At 43.5% G+C, this 21524-nt stretch overlaps 1 protein-coding gene across 4 annotated transcripts in view; it reads left to right on the forward strand.

Moving 5' to 3' along the window:
- RFTN2 (raftlin family member 2) overlaps nucleotides 1-21524 on the forward strand; it is a 478219-nt gene that overhangs the window by 392976 nt on the left and 63719 nt on the right. For all 4 annotated transcript variants that reach the window (XM_069225820.1, XM_069225818.1, XM_069225822.1 and 1 more), the window contains one exon: nucleotides 7193-7296. In XM_069225820.1, coding sequence (XP_069081921.1) covers nucleotides 7193-7296 — 104 coding nt within the window. The remainder of the gene's footprint in view (nucleotides 1-7192; nucleotides 7297-21524) is intronic.

Raw genomic sequence — 21524 nt, forward strand, 5'->3', positions numbered from 1 at the left:
TAAAAAAAAGTCTACACAGAAGCTAATAAAGTGGGGGTCAGAAGCATTCCTCCCTCATGGTTTAATAAAGATTGTAGGGAATCAAAATATTCATTACTAAAATCGATGAAGTCACAAAGTACAGACCGGATCAGTTGTGTGAGCTGGTTATAAAAAAAATGTTTGCACTGCCAAAAGGGAGTCGGACCAGGGCAGATGGGAGGCTCTACTTAGAGCCTCGAAGAGGAAAGATCATGGCTCCTTTTGAAATATTGTGACTACAGGAAATCCCAAAGGAAGTGTTACAATAGGTAAAAATATCTCAGCTGATAGGTAGAATTAATATTTTGCAAATTTAACAAAGAAATGGAAGGATCATTTGCCCCCACCCAGATAATAGTAGTCAGGTTAAACTAGGCATACAGGTGGTATGTTAAAATGTTGATTATGCAGCTATTACGATCCAAGAAGTAGGCACGGCCATTAAAAAAACAATCATACCCCATAAATCACCTAGGGCCTGATTACAACTTTGGAGGAGGTGTTAATCCGTCCCAAATGTGACGGCTATACCACCAGCCGTATTACGAGTTCCATAGGATATAATGGACTCGTAATACGGCTGGTGGTATATCCGTCACTTTTGGGACGGATTAACACCTTCCTCCAAAGTTGTAATCAGGCCCCTAGTCTTGATAAAATCCCTGGGGATCTTTTTCTGGCTCAAATTGAGCATTTGGGGCCCTTATTTCACGCTTCTCTTCATTGCTATAATTGAAGGGGATGCCCATCCCGCAAACTTGGAAAGGGGCTGAATTGATTCTCATGTATAAAAAAAGGCTCCCTGCTAACTATAGGCCAATCATCCTGATTGCTACAGAGTAAAAGCTCTTTTGTAGAGTTATCCTGGGAAGATTACAGGATTGGCTTGAAACTAACGGGATCATAGGTCCATTGCAAGCTGGTTTTCACCAAGGTACATCCACTATTGATCAAGTATTAAGGCTGCAACTTCTTTCCTGGAAGGCTGCTGTTCCTGAGGGGGGTAGATTGTACCTGGTGTTTTTTGATCTGAGGTCTGCCTTTGATCGAGTTCCCAGAAAAACTTTATGAGGGGAATTTTGCACAGGTTCGTTGTGGTAGGCTGGAGGAAGTAACTCAGCCCTTTCCGCTCAATAAAGGAGTGAGGAAAGGTTGTGTGCTTGCACCAACATTATTTACCTAATTTGTTAACAACTTTGCTGCCTGTTTGAACTTGTGTGACAATGATGCACCTAGATAAAATAATGAGAAAGTCCCTGCACTAATGTTTGCAGATGACACACTAGTTAGTTCTAAATCGCCTATGGGCATACAGAAGATTTTAGATAATTTTAGTTACATCTGTGCCCGAGGGGTTTAGAGATAAACTTGGATAAAACTAAATATATGATAGCAGATAGAAGAGCCCCTAGCGTCTCCTTGCGCCACATTAGCATTATTTTTTTTACGCTAATGTGGCCCAACAATTCGAAAATATCGACGCCAAACTTACAAAGTGGCGCAATGCATGCACTGCGCCACTTTATGACCCTTTGTGCTACATTATGCCTGCGCCAGACATAATGTATGCAAAGGGGGCGTTCTCACGTTAGGAGGGGTCGAAAAAATGGCACAAGGAAATCTAGGAGATTTCTTTGCGGCATCTTTTATTTCGGCACTTTTAACGCCTGCTCAGAGCAGGTGTTAAAAGGAGGCACACCATTGTTTACAATGGGCCTCAATGGGCTTTGCAGGATTAGCGTCAACATTTTTTAGGTTAATCCTGCAAAGCGCCGAACTAGCATCAAAACTTTTGACGCTAGTTCCCTAACTACCGCAATGGTGCACTATTTTTTAAATATGGCACACACATAGTAGCGTTATGGGGGTGCTAAGGGGTGCAAAAAAAGTGTCACTGCACTAGGTGCAGCACCACTTTCCATAAATGTGCCCCATGGTTTTCAATTCTTGTCATTCAACACGTTCAAACACTATACTAGATGGGAGTCTGCTTGAGCACGTTCACACTTTCATATACCTGGGGGTTACATTAAGTGAGAGGATGGACTGGGCAGTCCATATTACAAAAAGCAGACTTAAATTAGAGCAACACATTGGAGGGTCGTTAAAGGTTCCAGGGGTCTTTTTTCAAACCAGTCTCCTTGATAATACAAATTTATTCACATCAGACGCTGGGCTGTGTATTGTATGGGGCTTGGGGCTCTGGAGCCGTAACATCATCAGTGCCTTGGTCCTGGCAGAGAATCGATTTCTGAGGCAGTTGCTGAATCTCCCAGATGGTATACTGCTAATAGTATTACGATTAGATATGGGGGTTAGGCCCATTTCAGAGAGATCACCATTAGGCCCTTAACCTTCTTGAGAAGAGTTTGTGCAGCCCCAGAATTGATTTCCTATAGACGAGGCTTAGAAAAGATACTTGGAATGCAGGGTGTGGGTAACCTGCCAAGGATTTGTTACATCAGAGAGACCTTGAGAAATATGGGGAAAAAAAGGCTCTAGGACAATATCGGGCAGGCCCGCTATCAACATCTAAAGCTGAACCTAAGCTGAGGTACAAGGAATTCAATTTAAGCTCCCTATTATCTAGCTCAACACAGGGAGTGCTGTCAGGCAGATTTTGCAGTTAAAAGACTCCTATAAGTTTTTGGATGTGGGTCATGTGCTGGCCAAAGGACTATCGTCCCAGAAAACGGACAGGTCCTGCATCGGAGAACCTAACCGTGGCCGCACGGCCGTTGCTTAAATTAAGGAGGGTTTACGCCAACTGAGGCTTTCTCCCTTTTTTTTGCGTAGCTGCTTATGTACGTTTTTGATTTTTTTACTCTTCAAGAAGAACTTTTTGGTCCTGATGAAACGCCAATTGATCCTTTTGGACAGTTGAGGCGTGAAACATGTTGACTTTTTTGTTTGGGTGAGAGCCATTGTCCTCTATATCCCTCACGTTTGTGGTTAGAGCATGGGAACATTATTTTCCTTTTACTCTTTATGTTTTTAATCTTGTCAGAGACCCACCATCCCTAATAAATCTGATTGTGGGTGGTTTTCAAGTCAATTTTATTTTTAGTTCGCTCTATCTTTGATAGTAGGTCTAAATTTGCTCCTGCTTGATTTTGTGGCACGCTCATTGTATAAGAACTTTGGCACAGAGCCCACACATAAGGGCCCGTCGGGCATTGCAGCGCTGGCCCAAAGAGGAGCAGACCCAGTGATGATGCCTGACATCCAATGGATGCGTGAGGGTTCAAGTTTCTGTATTCAGAAGTGCCCATCTGTTTGTTTTTCATTTTAGGAACAGTTTGCACTTTTGTTTCAGACGTACTATACAGGGAGACTGCACACTGGACCTGTTTCAATAATTCTCCCGGTCCCTCCTTCTATTGCGACATAAATGTCATCTACATAGGACACCGCCTCAGGATCAATATCTTGCAATATTGATGTTACACAGGCTAAGAACAATCGAGGATTGTTCTTATTCTCTTGGGTGAGTCGACAAAATCGGTGTTACTATTTAAGCATGGTAAAAACAGTTAGATCATAGCTTCCAGGCAATATATTTTGGCAGAAAAAAAACATTGGAAATGTCCAAGGTTGCTTTGTATTTTTTAAGGACTATGTTGTTCATTAAAGCTGTGCTATATGAGTTTTGTATTGTAAGTGTGCATGTGTGGCTGTTTAAATGTCTGTAATCTAAGACGATTCTATATTAATGGTCTGGCTTAGCTACGGGGAACAAAAGGCTGTTCATTAGAGATACAAAAGGTTCAGTCACTCTCCTGTACTCAAGTTATGAGAGAATTTCCCTTAGAGGGCCTTTTGCATTGTGCCTTATTGGGTACTGTGGTTGTACTTCTGGGCTGGGCCGTATAGGTATAACATGGTAGGCTGAGTCCCTATCCCAGCCCATGTTGTTGTGATACAGCCCTAGAGCCTATGCCAGAGCCCAGTTTGTGGCATAGCCTTCTTTTACTGTATCAGGAACTAGCACTGAAAAGGATATCAAAATGACATCTACCCTTTGTGGGAGTGTTCTGACAAACTCTGGTGGCCAATCATTTTCTGCCAAAAGAATATCATACATGAGCGTTAATCTTTCCCAGAATATTGCTTTAAATGTGCGCATTATGTCACCCTCAATTTGGATGTTTAATCTATAAACACGATCTGGAGCGGTGACCTGGCTGTCTAGAGTTTCGACTTCGATATAGTTGTTAGCTGTTCTCACATCCAGAAACTCTTGAAGATTCTGGCGAACTGTTGTGACCTCTGCTGCGCTGTCTAACAGAGTCACTTCTCACGTCCTGTTTTTCAGTAATGTTCTCAATATGTTTGGCATATTTAGCCGAAATCCCCAAAACCTTCTTTTTAAACTGTGGTTTTTGTTGTGAAAGTTTCTCATCTTTTTTTTTTTGTGGTGTCATATGAGTGTTGTGAGTCCTTTTTCGATTTCACATACTCCTCCTTTCTACATTCTGACTGCCCACCTCTCTCGGTCCTTTTGCCGGATGAGACCTGAAATGAACGAGAAGGGAGTGTATCAGTATACTCATAGCTGTCAGGTTGTTTCAAGTTGTCACGATTTCTTAAATGATCTCTTTTCTTTGAGGTCTCCAAATGCAGAAATTCTCTCTGTTGTTGTACTTTATCTTTAATAGACATTAGTTTGCCCCAGGGTTTTTTAGAAGACTCCTGTGCTTGCTTGGTACTATCCTTTTCGGAGATCCCCTTTAGTTGTGGTTTATATGGTCTGGCCCCCAAATTATTCTGACCTATACAAGTATAAGTCTCATGAATTATTTTTGGTAGCTTGCGTTCCTGGTCTATTTGAGGAACTTGTGCGAGCTGTTGGTGATCTGCCAATGCTGCTGCTTCCCCTTTAGTGTTTCACAAAATAATAGAGGAGACTGTGGCAAAATTGCCCATTAATTTCATCCCCAAATCCAGGGCAGGGGCAGCCCTGTGCTCATTTTGAATTTGTTTTTAACACCTCCAGAAGAACCAAAAGAGATGGCGTGCCATGTTTTATGGTATAAACTGCAGCAAAAACTATGCTTTTTATAGCACAGTCATCAACTGAGGGTACCATCCCAAATGCAAGTATATTAGAGAATTATATGTTTAGTATGGGTTTCTGTATGGGGAAACACTGCTTTCAACTGATTTGGTTTTTGTGCAACCCAGAACCGAATTTCTTCGTGCCTGGCGGGAACTTTACCCATAATTGCATTGAGAGTTACCAGGTTTATCCCTGATGTAGCCAATTGGTGTTGATCACCGGGAGCAGCCCTTGCTGGGGCCACATTCAATGTTTGCATTATGAACTATATTAAGCATCTGTATATTCTTACTGAATTGTTTTGTAATGGACGTAGATCTGCTGCCTCTAGATTTTGTATACTTGGATAAGGAGTATATGTAGCCAGAACTGGCCATGAACCCCAGTCATTACTGAGAAAACCAAATCTACAATTTACTGGAATAACTACTGGTTGTACCATTGTTACGCAGAGTTCAGAGATAGAGACACCAAATGGGGTATCCTTTTAAGATTCAAGCTTTAACAACCTACAGACTGATATAAGTGCTGCTATATACCTGAGGAGGATTTGCCCTAACACCGTTGACTTCTACGCATAAGAAGGTGTATCTAGAAACAAGGAAAATCACTTCTCTGTTATATTTCAGAATTCCTGACTTATCCTTTAAACTTAGTTCAGTTTTCATACCTCTCAGTCCTCTGTTGTAATTTCCTGAGCAACTTTGTAGCGGAAGGATTTTAATACTGTTTCCTTAATGATTCCTAGAGGTCCACTTGTCAGAAATGCTGAGTACGAGTGAGTTAGGCAGTAATTTTGCACTCTATGGAGCAGGGATCTTCAAGCAAAGTTCTACCTGATTTTGGCTTATTTTCAAATCAAAATACTTTTTTTCAGTTTACACTCACTTCCTAGACTGACAGATTCACAATTTTTTAATATGGATATTCATTTTTAATTTTGTTTTCAAAAGGAATATTTCCTCAATTGTGTTTTCAGTCTCACAATCCTGGCATCTCTTCATTCACACAAATGAGAACATTGTGTATGATCTGTTTCCTGGTATACTGGATATTATTTAGAAATTCCCTGGTTACTACACTTCATCCTTTCTCTAACCATTGTTAAAATGTCAGTACTTCTTTGCGCTTACTCAAGCAGCTTTTCTGCTAATGCCATGTACAATATCAAATATGTACTGCTAATCTCAATGACATAATCAGCCTTCCTCCAGATGTGTGTAGTAGATAATGCTCTGATCTTTGCCTATCCTAGATCTTCATATATATTCAGCAGTTTTTGGCTTGACTGTTAATTTGACTCCTAGAGTCTTTCCCTGCTCTGAGCAATCCCACTGTATGCGTAATGACTACCATTACCTTGGTAGTTGTTTGGTCTATAACAGCTGACTTGCATCAGGCAGTCTACTGTGTAGTGCTATCTGTAAAATAGTAGCGTTTTGGCTTCTAGAATGGCCTTTTTGCACATTCACTTTACAACTAGAAATTCTCATTTAGTCTTGCGCCCAAACTATTTACACTACTTTATTTCTAAATGCCATTTGTTATTACTCACGTTTGGGACAAACCAGGATGCTTTATTTGATTGTTCTCTGGCTTTATGGACCATAGTGATTGTGTTAGAGAAAATGTCAAGGCCTCACCAAAGAACCTTAAACCTTACCAGATGACACGAAGAAGGGGCAGCAACTTGCCTCATGTGATGATAGATAAGAACAGGGCTTATTTTTGGACCAGGGCTCTTCTCCTTCAATCAAAAAAGAAAGGAAATGTAACAATGAATAAAGGGTTTTATTTAGAAGGAGTAATCAGCTACTTGTTTTCAGAATTACAACACATTCTCATTGTAGCAAGGACTATGGTGAGAAAGAGGAAGGTAAGACTGTGTGATAATATCTGTGGCTTTGCAGCTGAAGCATGTAACATGTAACATGACATTTGGAAAACGTCAGTCCTAGTCCCCTGACCACTCTTTTGGATATAGACTGGCCATGCTCCTCCCTGAGCTAAGCCACTGCTACTACACCGGCAAATAAACGATTGCTGATTTTTTTCTTCAAATTGTATTAAAACTGCGCCCATACCTTTTTCTTTGTTTCTTCACACATTCAGGGTTGTGAAGTAAAAACAGACTATGGACCATTGTTGCACACTCTGGCTGACTTTGGATGGCTTCTTACATGTGTAGTCCCTACACCTATCATTCGACATGACAGGTAAAAACAGATACAGTGTTGCTATGATTTATTCATGTATGCATTGAAAAATTGTGCATTAGTTAGTATTATTAAATTATTTTTTATTTCTTTTTTTCCATTAAACCTGAAGGGTTTGATCTGCCACACATGAACGGTGCTGTTTATTGTAAGGTAAACCTGGCCCCTGGAGAAAACAGTGATGTACACAGTGCAAATAACTCTCCTTCGAGGTTTGTCTTTAGCCAGTTTACATGAAACAACCTCCTGGTTTCTTGTGTGGCTCTTGTGTCCACTAGGTAATTAAACTCGGATACTTTCTGGACCACCTGGTGTGGTGCACACCATTCGTTCTGCAAAGCACAGAGGCAATGGGCTTCAACACTAATACCTCCTGAACCTTCTAGTACCCAGCAGCATTGTTTTCTGGTCTTAACACTCCTTCATTACATTTTCCTAAAGTTACTCTTTTGTCTTGTCCATGTGTGGTATCATCAGCTTCCTGAGGATATGTACACAATCTGTGTATCTCATTCTTTGTTGGAGCCACAAGATTTCCTTTCCAGTCATTTCTGACTAAGACAAGTGGACCAGTAACAATATGTCCATCCAGAAGTTCAAAGGGACCGAATCCACCACCCTTGTGAGTCTCCTGGTATGCAAATAAGAGGCAAGGCAGGAGAAGATTCGCTTTCCCCATAAAGCTCTTAAGGAATTTTTTAAAATACTCTACAGTCCCATTAGTCAGCTGGTGGTACATTGTGGAGGAGTGTAGGTCACACCAGTTTGCGCCTATATCTCTCTCATGTAGGAGAAGATGAAATCTGTACCTCCATCGAAAAGCAGCAACATAAGAAATCCAGTCCTCCATAAGACAACTAGGAGTGCCCTTGCTACAGGTGACAAAATGCAGCACCAGAAATTTTTTATTGCCTAATGCAGACAAAGGGCGAAATGTCAATGTTCACCCACATAAACAGCACACCTACCACAGGTAATCAGACCATAATGCAGCAGACTTACTTCCAGACTTATCAATCACTCAGTAAACTGAATGACTCCTACACAACCTCTCCATATCCTGGTGCACACCTGGTGAGTAGAACCAAGGATCTAACCTGTCCTGTGTTGATTTTTTGCCCAAATGTCATGACATATCAATTAAAACATGAAAGTCCTGGGCACTAGACATGCCACCGGCCTCTTACTGGCTCTGGGCTGAGGATTCAGTGTCTCGGTGCACAGCCGTCCGCCCAGCCCACGTAATTCTTAGTAACCACTCCCTTGCTGGCCTATTGCTGGGCTTCTTTTCAAAGTCCCACAAGAATAGGGCCTCCAATTCTTCCAAGCAAAGTTCTTCCAGGACAGTCCTCCAGCAGCCAGCGAACCTTGCGGCTCTGGCAGCAATACAGACTGCAACACACAGTTTACTCTAAAGGTCTTGTCCTCCTCTTTGCCTGGAAACTTTGCTATGGATGTCACTGCCTTCCCAGAGTTAGCCCTGATCTTTTACTGTTTTCCCTTCACTGATTCTTGCAACTCAAGGGGGATCGCAGTCTCCGCCCGATACTGACAATGCATCCTGTGTCCTGATAAACACAACAAGTGTGATCCAAGCTATGTAAGATTCTAGCCCTGAGAATAACACAGCCACAGTTCATTGCCTAGAAAACATCCGGCACCCTGTTTCCCTTGCATCCCTACGTCAACCATTCCTGTCTTACTATTGACTTCTACCTCAACCCTGAGAAGCAGGTACTGTGTTGTCTCCTTTAGCCACCAGGTCTGTACCTTTGGCACCATGAATAATCTTTTCATGGTTGAGATACTTCTCCTCAACCATAGATCTGTAAGCACCACAACCCCTCAGAGCAGGAACCTTCTTCCCATTCATACCTGGCTGGGTCATAAAACCCATGGAGTTTGGGTGAATATGCTTAAGGTTATCTGGGTCTTTCTCCCAGAAGTCTATCATTAATAGGTTAAGTTACATGGTGCCCTCTTGAGTCCACGCCTCCAGACAGCATGCTGCCTATAGGCCGTGTAGATGGTACAGGAGCCTTAATCGTATAGTCCCTCTTGTAATGCCCTCTTTTTGACACTTATAACAGGTCACCACAGTAGGTGCAGAAGAGACCTCCCTTCTCTGTTTCTAGAAACCCTGTTTTCTTTCTGATTGTGTCATGAACTGGACCCTTGAATTCTTCCATTCCAGTTTGGAACCAGTCTGTTGGGAATATTGCAAATATTGTCTGCTGGTCTTGAACAGGTTGGCAGGTATGTTAAAGTGGGATGTAGTCTTTCTTGGAAGACAGTAACAATTTCAGTGGTTTAGCTGGGTCATAAAGGACCAATTGTTGATAGTCAATGCAGGGGATTGTTTGATAACACTCTGATGGGGACCCCTAGTAGTCAGACAGATGATGTGATGTAGCTTACATAAGCAGGTTTGTATATAGAACAGTTATCTCATGAGAATCCATTTAATTAAACTGATGTTTTAAGAATTTACCAGACTCTTGCCGTGCTGTAACAGATCGTTTTTTGAATCTGTACAGCATGGGATATTTTCAAGTAGTGCCAGGTTTTAACTGTTCGGCAATTGGAGATGACTACCTGATTAGGTTACCCCTCTATAGAATAGTTTGTAACCCTCATGTAGTCCTGAAGATGGTCCTGACAGGTGTTCAAAAGGGACCGAAACATTGACAGATCATATCATAGGGCTGACTCATTGATGAGAATAACCCAATTGACCACCCCTTGAAGAACTTAAAGGATTGTTTCTGGCTCTGGCTAATTCTGCCTACTTGATGAGTTGTATCCCCTTGTTTCTTTGTTTTTGGCTTGTCAAAGTCGTTTGCATATGTTGTATGTTGTTTTGTATATATTTATCATTCTATATATATAAGGGTTAATGGGTAGGGTTTTTGTATGGGGTTGCAATCTTGACATAAAAGCAAATTATGTTGTACAAATAAATAAGGAAACTCCATTTTAATTTCACATATGCTCTCTATATCATGGTCTACTCATATTGCATGGCTAGTAGATTAGGGTGACCTCTTTGCATGCTGCATTATTTGTACAGTAATAATTATTAGTGCTCAAGGAGCAGATGGTTTTGGTTTTGTTGTCTTACTGTTTACCCTAGCCCCTTGTTGCTTACTTAAAAGGGTACACCCTATTTTTGGTGTTAAGTGTTAATTCAAAGCAGACGGAGAAAGTTAGATATTGTCCTGTGGTGAGAGCTAAAGCCAGTTTACCAGCTATATCATTGTACATACATCATTTCATAGCACCTAGGCACGACAAAACCTTAATAAGTCAGCCTTTAATGGTGAATTGTTTTACAATGATGAGCTGATGAACTCTTGAGGATGAGAGATGTGGGACGGGGGAATAAACCGTATGGTCTACCCCTTGACTGACAGCAAGAGGTATTAAGGAAAAAACACCACAGTTTGGATATACTATAAAGTTTAACGTGCTTAATGCAAAATATCTATTAAGCAGGCAGAACTAATGCAAGGCTGTTGCACTTTCTACAGACCAGACTTTCCCCCTTAATCAGTTGGAGCACATAATGGTAAAAGCCATACATTTGCCTGTTTAATTTAGGCATTGTTTCTCAGAACAAGTGAATAGAAGTGAAAACATGGGACAAAAAATGAAATCAGACCACTTTGATAGCTAATACAAAAAGCACTAACAGGAGCTCACTATTTTCTAAAATTCTCACTTTGTTGTGCGGGTTTCAGAATTGTACAACATGAAATTATTTGGCTTCAGTACAATTTAAAATTAATGTAGTTTTCTTTAAACTGGTATAAAAACAACAGCAAATGAATAATAAAATGTAACAGTGCATGTTATGACACACAAGAGCTTTGACATTTTCGTAGTACACATATATACATATTAAGGCTCAGACATGAGTAAATCCACTTTCTCGGAAGTTAGGCCCTTAACCATTTTAGTTCGGGTGGTGACCAAAGACCAATACCTGCACTACCTCCCCAGTGCATGTGACGGCAATTGGCCAACACTGGGAGGAGTTCCCATGGGGGCAGATAAGAGGTGTCAATTGGGGCGGTTACCCCAAATCTGCCTCCGCTGGGGGGATTAAAATGCACACTGGAGCCCAGGAATTTTGTATTTAGGGCAAAAGAAAGGGGTGCAGACGTTGCACTTTGGCATTGGTCACACAGTCTTTCTGAACCCCTCCACCACTCCCCCAGGGCAGACAGGGGGTTTTGTTCCAATTTGTCCCTGGGGAAGAAAGACCACTAGAGTCCAGGGAATTCAAAATGATGGCAAAAAACAAAAGGAGGGGGCTGTCTACACTGCCATCGAGCCATACACCCACCAAAGAAGGGGCAATAGTGTCTTTCTGCCCCCCCCCCCCAGGACAGATGCGAGGTTTGTCCCAGTTGAGCAGGTTGCCCCACATTTGGGGCAATAGAAAAGGGTGCGGGTGGTGCAGGTGTTGGACTCTGGAATTGGCCACACTCCCATCCCAAAAGGTACTAACCAGGCTCTCTGCCCTCTTCCCCCAGGGTAGACAGTGGGTTTGCCCCCAATTTACTACTGGAGGGGTGGCAGAAAGCTGGGCAGGAATATATATACTTTTTATAAAATTATGGGTGGGTATGGCCCATCCTAACATCAAACCCCACCCTCTCCTCTATTCCTCAGCAGTCTTTCTGCTTCCCTGCAGACTAAGACGTCCCATCCCAATGGCGAGCGCGAGGATATTGGATTTTTTTGTGTTTTTAGATATGGGAGAGGTGCTAAATCCCAATACTGTCCCACTTGCCATGTTGAATGGCTGCATTTTTTGACTTGGGTAGGCTAAACTGGGGGAACCTACCAGCCCCAGACATTTCTGAAAACTAGACACCTGTAAGAGTCCAGCGTGGTGTGCTTCGAGGAATCCCACATTTTCTAATCCACAATGCCCTGTCAACCTCAATATTTGCCTAAAACCACATCATTTCCTTGCATTTCTGACATGGAATACAAAGAGATCCAGAAAATTCCTATCACCCAGTGTTCCCCCAGTGTTATCCTGATAAAAACGCTACCCCACTTGTGTGTCTGGACCTAGTGCCTGCGACAAGAATGGATCAAACCAGGGCCTATGGTAGTCCTCACAGTGGCTCGTATTGACTTTGGTTTGATCTGTTGGTTTGAACTGTAGTGTCATGCTTGTCACCTCAACCTGGATACCCCAGGGTGTCTAGTTTTCAGGTTGCATGTATGGTAGGCTTCCCTAGGTGCTGGCTGAACTAGAGTCCAAAATCCATAGCTATCCACTTTGCAAAAAAGGGGTCAGTTTTCATTGGAAAATTGTGTTGTGTCCATGTTGTGTTTTGGGCCCTTTCGTGTTGAGAGCACAAAGCATATCCACACAAGAAGCGTCTGGGTAGGAAAATCTGCTGAGAGCCACGCAAGACACCCCACCCTGGGTTCCCCCAGGTGTCTAGATTTTAAAAATGTGCAGGTTTGCTAGGTTTTCCTAGGTGTTGACTGAGCTACGAGCCAAAATCCACAGCTATCCACTTTGCCTAAAAGGGTCCGTTTTCAGTGGATAAATGTCATGTGTCCATATTTGGTTTTGGGCTCTTTTCTGTTGCGGGCACAAGGCGTACCAACCCAAGTAAAGTACTCTATTTATCAGGAGACATGAAATCACACAATAGTAGAACTTTTGTTATTACCAGTTGGATTGCTTTGCTTGTAAGCCACTGTGTACGAAGGAAGACATTTTGAAAAATGCCCTCTTAAAGACAAGATAGTTGGGTACCCACAAATCAGACATATACAAATAACCACTGCTTCTAAACATAGTATCTGGTGTACATTTCAGAAATATATGGGTTTCATTCATACCCAATTTTTACTCTTTATATTTTTCACCATATGAATTGCTCCGAACTTGGCACACAATGAAAAACCAGCTCAGTTTTTGGCTCAGGGAACCTTAGGTTCTTAAGGCCACCTACAAACCTTAGATATCTCAGCAACCAGAAAAGTTGAGCAGACAGAAAGGTGTATTGCTTTGCTAAATCTGCCATTGTGACAAGCATTAATAGATTAATACATTGTCACAAATGACTATTGTTTTCCAAACTAATTTTCAATATTTTTGTACTTCAACAGTTAGTTTAAAAAAAACCTTGAGGGATCTACACAAATAATCCCTTGCTGAATTCAGACTGTTGTCTACTTTTCAGACATCTATAGCTTTCCAGGTTCACCCATGGGTTTCAAAGTACAACAATTTGAAAAAATGAGCTACCTCATAGAACAATGCCAAAACTGTGGTATAGAAATTATTTTTCCCATACAGCTTTGCATGTTCCTTAATGCTAGGAAGAAGGGGTCTTTAGCACAGCAAACCTTTTGTTGATGCCATTTTTAGAAAAAAAAGACACTTTTTTGCGGAGCACTTTTTTCTTATTTGTTTTTTTAAAAAACTCTGAATTTAGCAATATTTTGGCTATTCTCTCAGTCCCCTCCAGGGGATCTACAAATCCTGGGTACTTTTGGAATCCCCATGATATTGTGGAAAAAGGGCACAAATTTGGCATGGATATCTTATGTGGAAAAAAGTTTTGGAGGCCTAAGCACAAAGTACTTCAAATAGCTAAAACAAAAAAGGTCTGAGCACTGGGGTGAAGCAAACTTTAGGACTGTTCCGCTGTTGATCCTATCCATATTCCATTACACAATATTCTGTCAGCTGTTTGGTATATTCTACTGTAGTTACTAGTCTGAGCCATAAAGGAGTATGTGAGTGACTGTAGGGCCTGATTTTGAATTTGACAGATGGGCTGCTAATTATGTATGCCTTATTACATGTGCATTGTGTCCCATGGCACTTGTAATAAAGCGGACAGCATATCCGTTGTGCTTGTGACAGAGTAACCTGTCAATCAAACTCTAAATCAGGCCCTTATAGTCTGCTGCAGTGTAAACAAGAAGGTTGTAAACCAAACAAAACAATTCCCCACATCCCCTTCTCCCTACACATCTGTGCAGAAATATATTTTGTCCAGTTGAAGAAATACACAACTCTTGCTATACATACACGTGTATTCTCATAACAAGAGGGTGAGTGTAGCTTTCCACATTCACCTTATAAAAGCTGATATGCGGAGGAACAGGCATGAGCCTTTTGTTAGAAACCAAAACAGGATTAATGCATGAATGAACGCAAGCCCATTATCGAATGAGGAAAGCAGAGAAACAAAAGTAGTAGCAGTAAAACATATAATTAATAGAGCAGTTCAAGTGTCTGGGTTGCTGGCTGCTGGGGTTTTTAATTTTCTCATCCCCTTTGTCTGTATTTGTTACTGAGATGTGCTGACTTGCGTTTTCAGGCAACCATCTATGTTCTGTGCATCAGTCCGGGCATGCTCCACTACCATGTCTTTGTTGTAAAGTGATTGTATGTGCCTTGGGTCAGCAAGCCTAGCAGGACTCCAAAGCTCCTTCCTATTCTCCACTTAGACCAGTACTGTCTGAGTAGAAGATCTGCCATTGAGGAACACATTTGGGGTACTCCGAGGTATAATCTAGCTGAATTGCTCCGAGGTTTTGCTTCATCTCCATGAAGGAATTCTGTTGTTGCTGGTCCATTTTTGTTTAGTCAAGGAAGATCATTATTTTGGAGGACTCAAGAACAACTCTGCTTTATGATGGGCAGCAGGTAGCACATTGTCCTAGTCCATATGTTTAAGCAACCTGAATGGAACTCTAGGGATGGCTCAGCTTCAGGTGCCTTGTGCCCTGCCCTTTCTATCACAAAACAGGGGGATAAATCTTCCACTGGTATCCAACATCTGAGCCGGGTGTGTAGGAATTGTTTTGATCAGGAGATCTCTGCCATTTCAGGTATTTCTTCAATTTGTTCTTCCTTCATGATCTGTCCTCTACATCCTCTACTACTGGAACGTGTGGATTGTGGCTTCTGGTGTCAAGAGTCATCCCTTGACTTTTATCACTCGATCTTCCACAATTCTTCAAGCCAGTACCATGTCAGTGTCAGGCACCTTTGCTGCACCCTCTGCCAAAGTTAGAGTTTTCTGCCCTTAGCAGGCCTAGTAAGCGTATTGATCGTCCCCCGTTGTAGGTTCAATATTGTCTTGAGTCAAGGTGAAGGCTTGCTGCAGGTGAAAAATCTCAAATGAATTAGGATTCACCTGTATTGATTACCCTAGTGTGCTTCTTCAGATGGGGCACATATACATGTTATCCCACAACATCCCCTCTCCCCTCCTCCTCGTGGTGCATCCAGTCATCCTGTGGGATAGGTCCCTGCCTCGTGTGTAATGTGCCGTCATATGGTAGCGTGTTCAGTCCCAAGGAACCATGCTCATCCTAATCTGCTTTATGTGTATGTTATACGCAGCTCCTTAGTGGAAGGTCTCAGGTCTTATCCTGTGAGTGTCATTCTGAGTCCCTTAAGGAGCCTACTAGGGCCCCCCAGGCCTGTGCCGTGTTCATGGACCCTTCGTCTCCCAGAGCCTCCCCTCTGTCTCGAAGTCTGCCCATTTCTTGAGCTCTTGTTTCCATGCTTGTAAGCTAGGGCCTCTTAGATTTTTCCAGCACCTCGCGATCTCCCTCTTAGTGAGGACCAGCGCCAGGTCCTGGAAGCGGCTAGTAAATGTTGTCTTCACCGTGTGGGGGAACCATCACAATAAGCAGTGTTGGGCGTTTGTAGGGGACACCGCTCTCTATGCTATCAGTTAGCGCCTCTGTAATACCCCCCAGTATGTAGTGAGTGCAGGGCAGCTCCAGAACATATGATGGAATTCCACCCCCTACCTCGCCACATTGCGGGCATGTGTTCTGTCTGTGGGAAATATCTGTTGAGTCTCCCGGGGGTAGGGTATGCCCTGTGTAATGCATAAAAATTAATAAGTTTAAATCTGGCGTTTCTGGTCGCTTTGGCTGTGTTATATAGGATAGCTTCCCAATCCCTTTCACCTATTGCCAGTCCCAGATCCTCCTCCGAATTTGCCCTTCAGGTCCAGCATTGGGGTCTAAAGATCCCCCCTGTATCTTTTGTAGAGGCAGGTGACTGCCCTATATGTGACTGCTGCTGTCAGTATATATTGAAGGTGAGCAGCCTTTGGTGAATCCGCTACTTTGAACCTCCAGTGCTTACGGATAGCTGCGATGACCACATTGTGTAAGAGGAAGTGTCCCTGGGGCAGGTCATATCTTAGTTGTAGTTGGTCAAAGGAGAAGAGCGCTCCCTCTTCGAAGAGGACACCTACTTTAATTATTCAGCTTCCTGCCAGGCTGTTAGTCCCTGTCACTTCCCATCATGGGGCAATTCCTTAAGGTATTGAAGGGGTATGTCCAGGGAGTAGGGAACACATATCCGTGCATTTTTTAGGCTTGGAACTCAGTGGTATCCACGGTGCTCGGCAGGGGAAGGCCAAGCAGAACCCGGGTAAACCGAGTCGCCTCTGGGGTTAATGACGGGACCTCCCTGTCAGGGCTTTGCCTGCTGGCCACCCATGGCGTGAGCTATTGCAGCTGCGCCACCAGGTAATAGACCTCGTAGTCCAGGACCGGTAATCCTCCCTCTGTCACTGGGCACTGCATGGTGGTCAGTGCTACTCTGCACCTGCCCTGGCTCCATATAAAGCTAGTAATGATCTTGTCAGTATCTCAAAAGTAGGAGGCTGGTGTCCAGACATGGAGTGTTGTGAAGAGGTAAAGCAGTCGGGCATTGATACCATCGTTAGTAGGGCCACTCTGCCCACAACCGACAGTGGCAGCGTCACCCAAAATGCAGTACTGGACCTAAGGGACCCTATCATCCTGCCTATATTTCCTTTGGGCAAGTCTTCCAGCTTACCAAGATTTTGGAAAGCGTTAGGGTTCCACATCAGGTGGTCGAAAGCCTCTGGGGGATGGCCTGAGTTATTGATTGGGAACAGACAGAATTTTCTCCTGTTTACTCTGAATCCCGACAGGGATCCATATCGATCCAGCATCCCTTGGGCTCTTTTCAAGGCCTCCTGGTCGTCCCAAAGGAACAGAAGCAGGTCATCTGCATATAACGCAATATGGTAAACTCGATCTTCCACCGTCAGGCCTTGGTAGGCATTGCCGGTACGGGCCCAGCTGGCCAGGGGTTCCACTGCTAACGCAAAAAGCAGTGGGGAATTAGGGCAGCCCGGCCTGTGCCCTCTCTCCACTACCCATCTTTCTGATATCGATCAACCAATGCAGACTCTAGCTGTCGGGCCTGTATATAACAGGCGCGTATCAGTTAAGAAGCCCTCTCCAAGGCCCATTTTCTTCATGACACGATTCAAGAAGTGCCACTTCAAACTATCAAAGGCCTTTTCAATCTCGATTGCTAGTATTGACGGCCTCCCCTCTTCTCTATTTAGGGCCCCGAGGATCATGCACAACTGTCTGATGTTGTAGGCCATATTACGCCCCAGAATGAATCCTGCTGGTCTTGATGTATAAGGTATGGCCTGTGGGGCAGCAGACATGTGGCTAAGCTTCTACTAAGTATTTTATAATTGGTGTTTAACATAGAGAGCATTTATAAGCTCTCTTATCATGTGGCTCCTTTCCCTGGTTTCCACAGAGGGACTATAAGGGCCTTCCGAGTAGTCTGCGGTAGGAGCCCTTCGTGTTCTACAGGTCCACCAATTTAGGGGCCAGTGACTCTGAGTATGCAGCGTAAACCTTTATGTGTAGCCCGTCTGACCCTGGTATTTTATTCCTAGCCAAAGCTTTTATGGCCACCTTAACCTCCTTAAGGGGTCCACCACCCGCTATATAATTTAGCGTAGTAGTAATGAATTCCTTGTTAATATCATCCTGCCTGTGCAGCCGCCGGCCGTCATCAGTGGCCAGCTCCACTATAATCAATCCTCGTTTAATTGGGTTTGCTAGCCAAGCTAGGAGCAAACCTGTACGATCATGTTCTGCATGGACCCGTACCGTACTGTGTAGCTGTGCTGATTGAAGTCGTTCAACTGTCGTTGCCACTGTCTCTCGTGCCTAACGAGCGCTGCTTGGATCTCTTGGTGCCCCGGACAATGTTTTTCCAGGAACCTAAGGGATTCCTCTGCTTCCAAGGTCTCCCTCAACAACGTGTGCTGAATTCCAGGTGTTTCGGAAATGTAGCCCCCCCTGAGTACCATCTTGAAGGCATCCCACTCTGTTAGGGGTGAGTCTGCTGTTCCCGTATTGTTCTCAAAAGGTTGCTGTATGCTTGTACCAATTCGGTCTCTAAAAACCTGATTATCTAAGGAGTCCGGAAGCAGCCTCCGCGTGGGTATTGCCTGTCAGCTTATTTCCCACTGTAACCCCATCAACAGGGGATTATGATCAGAAATTGTGCAGGACAAGTACTCTGTGTATATCACTAGGACATGCACATCAGGGGTGCAAAAGAAGTGATCCAGGCAGACATGCAGGTCTTGGAGACTGGTAAAGAAGTAGTAGTCACGCTTCTCTGGGTGTTGCTGATTCCAGGCGTCAAGCAGGTCCCACTCCTGCCATCGTACAAACACATGAGACATACAGGCAGCTGGCGCTTCCCGTATCGTGGAATGGGAGTGGTCCATCTCCAAATCTGAAACAGAATTGTAGTCACCACCCAAGAGGACCGAGCCCATAAGTACAGGGCCAGTTTACATGATAGTTCCTCAAAAAACTCCTGTTGTCCCACATTAGGCCCATAAATGCTGCCCAGCGCTATGTTATGCCCATCCAGGTGTCCCAGCACTATGGCATATCGTCGATCAGGATCCACGACTTGTCATGTGTGCTGGAAGGGAACTCCTGCTCTTATCCATATTAGGATCCCCGCGTGTATGCTGAGTAGATCATATAAAAGAGCCGTCCCCTCTACCTGTGCTGTAATGCTAGCCTTCTGCGGCAGATAGGTGTGGTGTAGGAGGTCTCTAATGACAGCAGTCCTCCCACCCCCCAGCATGGGCAATGAATTGTTGCTGGACATATGGTCAACCATTCCCTTCTATCTTATAGCCCCCTAGACATGCAGAGGGGCAATAAAAATGTTCCTGCCTAGGGCCCAAGTAAGCCCACAGGCCTTCCATTGCACCAGCAATTCCTTCCTGCCCCCACATCTGATTGCTACCCCCTCAGGCTCCTGTCAGTGGCTTTGCTACCTCCTTCTCGGTGAGTTCTCAGCGGTCTTCACTGGAGTAGGCGAGGGTTCCTTTTCCACTGTCGCTGCAGCCAGGCATTTCACCTCCTCCTGGCATGAAACTCACGCCTACACGTAACACAGCACCCTCTATATGTGAGGCCATGCTTGCTATGCAAAAAGTCAGACAAGGGCATGAGCAGTTGGGAACGTCCCCCACCAAGCCTGTGTCACTTGCAGAGATCAGGAAAGGCTGCATGTATTTATAAAGTGGGGCTTGATAATGTCAGATGGTGCAGAATACAGTACACCTGTCTTGAACCTTCAGTGAGTTGCAGCTGTCATGAGGAAACATTTTTTTTGTAATTGCTCCCTGCAAGAGCATATATTTCCTAATTACTAGTATGCCCCTTTTTCATATAATACGCTCCCAACTCTATGAGCTTACAAGTCATACTGAAGTGGTGACTTAGCTAATACATAAAATATTTTCTTCTGTACAGCAAAGGCACTTTTCACCGCCATGTTTCACTGAAGTGCTTTTAAACTACAACCTAACCAGAGCACAGTGCTACTCCCTGGAGCCATGTATTTTTGTCAAATATAGCTTGTGTACATATACCCTGCAGTTCACATATCACAACTGACTTCCATGCCGCTTGTTGTGAAGTGCCCAAAAACTAGTTTAAAGTATATTTCTACATACTTTAAGGGATAGTAAAGGTGGGTTAAGGCAATGCCAACTCACTACATTCCATAGAAGACTGAAATGTCTTCTACTGGTCCTGGACCCTCTCTGCAGACCTCAGTCTAATCACCCTACTCTTTTACTTCTACGGCGGGTCAGAGGAGCAGGGTTTCTTCAAGAGTCCAAAGTTTGTTCTACGTCTTGAAGACACCATGGAAATCCAGAGTCCTATTCCTTATCAGACTTATCAGATGTGCTGGTGCGCAGAGCCTCTGCAGAAGTTCATATAAATGCGGTCCACCAGTTCAAGGGATTCAGAGTCAAATTGGGGTGCAGTGCAAGTCAAGTGGAGAGCCAGTGCCAAATATCCTAACCACATCCAACCAAAATGGAGATTACCTGTGCAGACTTTCTTCCTGTGCTTTTACAAAGGGACCAGCTGGTCAATAAAATAGGGACTCTCAGCGGCACATAGCATACTCAGAGGGGATTTTTAAGAGTCCTTGTTACCGGATAAAGACTATGTACATAGATTGCCACATTACGTACATTGTAGCTCACAAAAATCAGACAAACTGAGTGTGTCATATTTCTAGACAGAACTGCAAACAGAGCTTCCAACACACCGAGTTGTAGTGAGTGTTTTTGATGGGGGAAAGCTCTGAACTGAACACATCTTTGCAACCGATGGGGTTAAAATCGCCATTGGGGCTTTGAGCTGCCACTTTGGGTCTGCTCCAAGAGGAGGGATGTTACAATATACTTACCCTTTGCATGAAACCGCTATCTTGCACTATGTGTAGCACGCCTTCTCCCATGCACCTCACATGTAAGCCCAAACACAGAAGACAACACACTCATAGTTGAGTAGGATGGATTTTGCCACAGGAGGTCGGTAGGCTCCTTCTCTCAGGTGAACCTGATGACAGACAGTGGCTGCCCTTTTTAGGCAGCTCTAGTTCTCCTTGTAACCTTAACTGGAGTGCGGTATATTATTGTTGTAGAGGGCTGTGTCAGCCATTGTTTGACTAAGAAACAGACTACGATGTTGACGGGGGAGCAGTCATTGCATATGAAATACTTGCACAGTAATATTTTCTGCATTTCTTTTAATTTGTTATTAATTTAGTGAGGTTTGTGCAATACCAATATATGCTGCTTCACAACTAGTTCAGTGCACTGGTACTCCCGTAAATCTTGCATCTCAGGGGCGTGCTTTCCACCCAGTTATTTCACATGACATTTACAGCCTTGTTAATATTCCATACGCACGTTTTCAATATTGTTCTCAATATTATTTATATCCGTGGCGTTTGACTTGTTATTTAAAATGCCCGTTGATACCTTGTTTCTTTTAAAATGTTCTGTACGTAAAACCGTTGTGTAAAACAATACTTGAGT

This window comes from Pleurodeles waltl, chromosome 3_1, assembly GCF_031143425.1.
Source record: "Pleurodeles waltl isolate 20211129_DDA chromosome 3_1, aPleWal1.hap1.20221129, whole genome shotgun sequence".
In the NCBI taxonomy this organism is placed as follows: Eukaryota; Metazoa; Chordata; class Amphibia; order Caudata; family Salamandridae; genus Pleurodeles; species Pleurodeles waltl.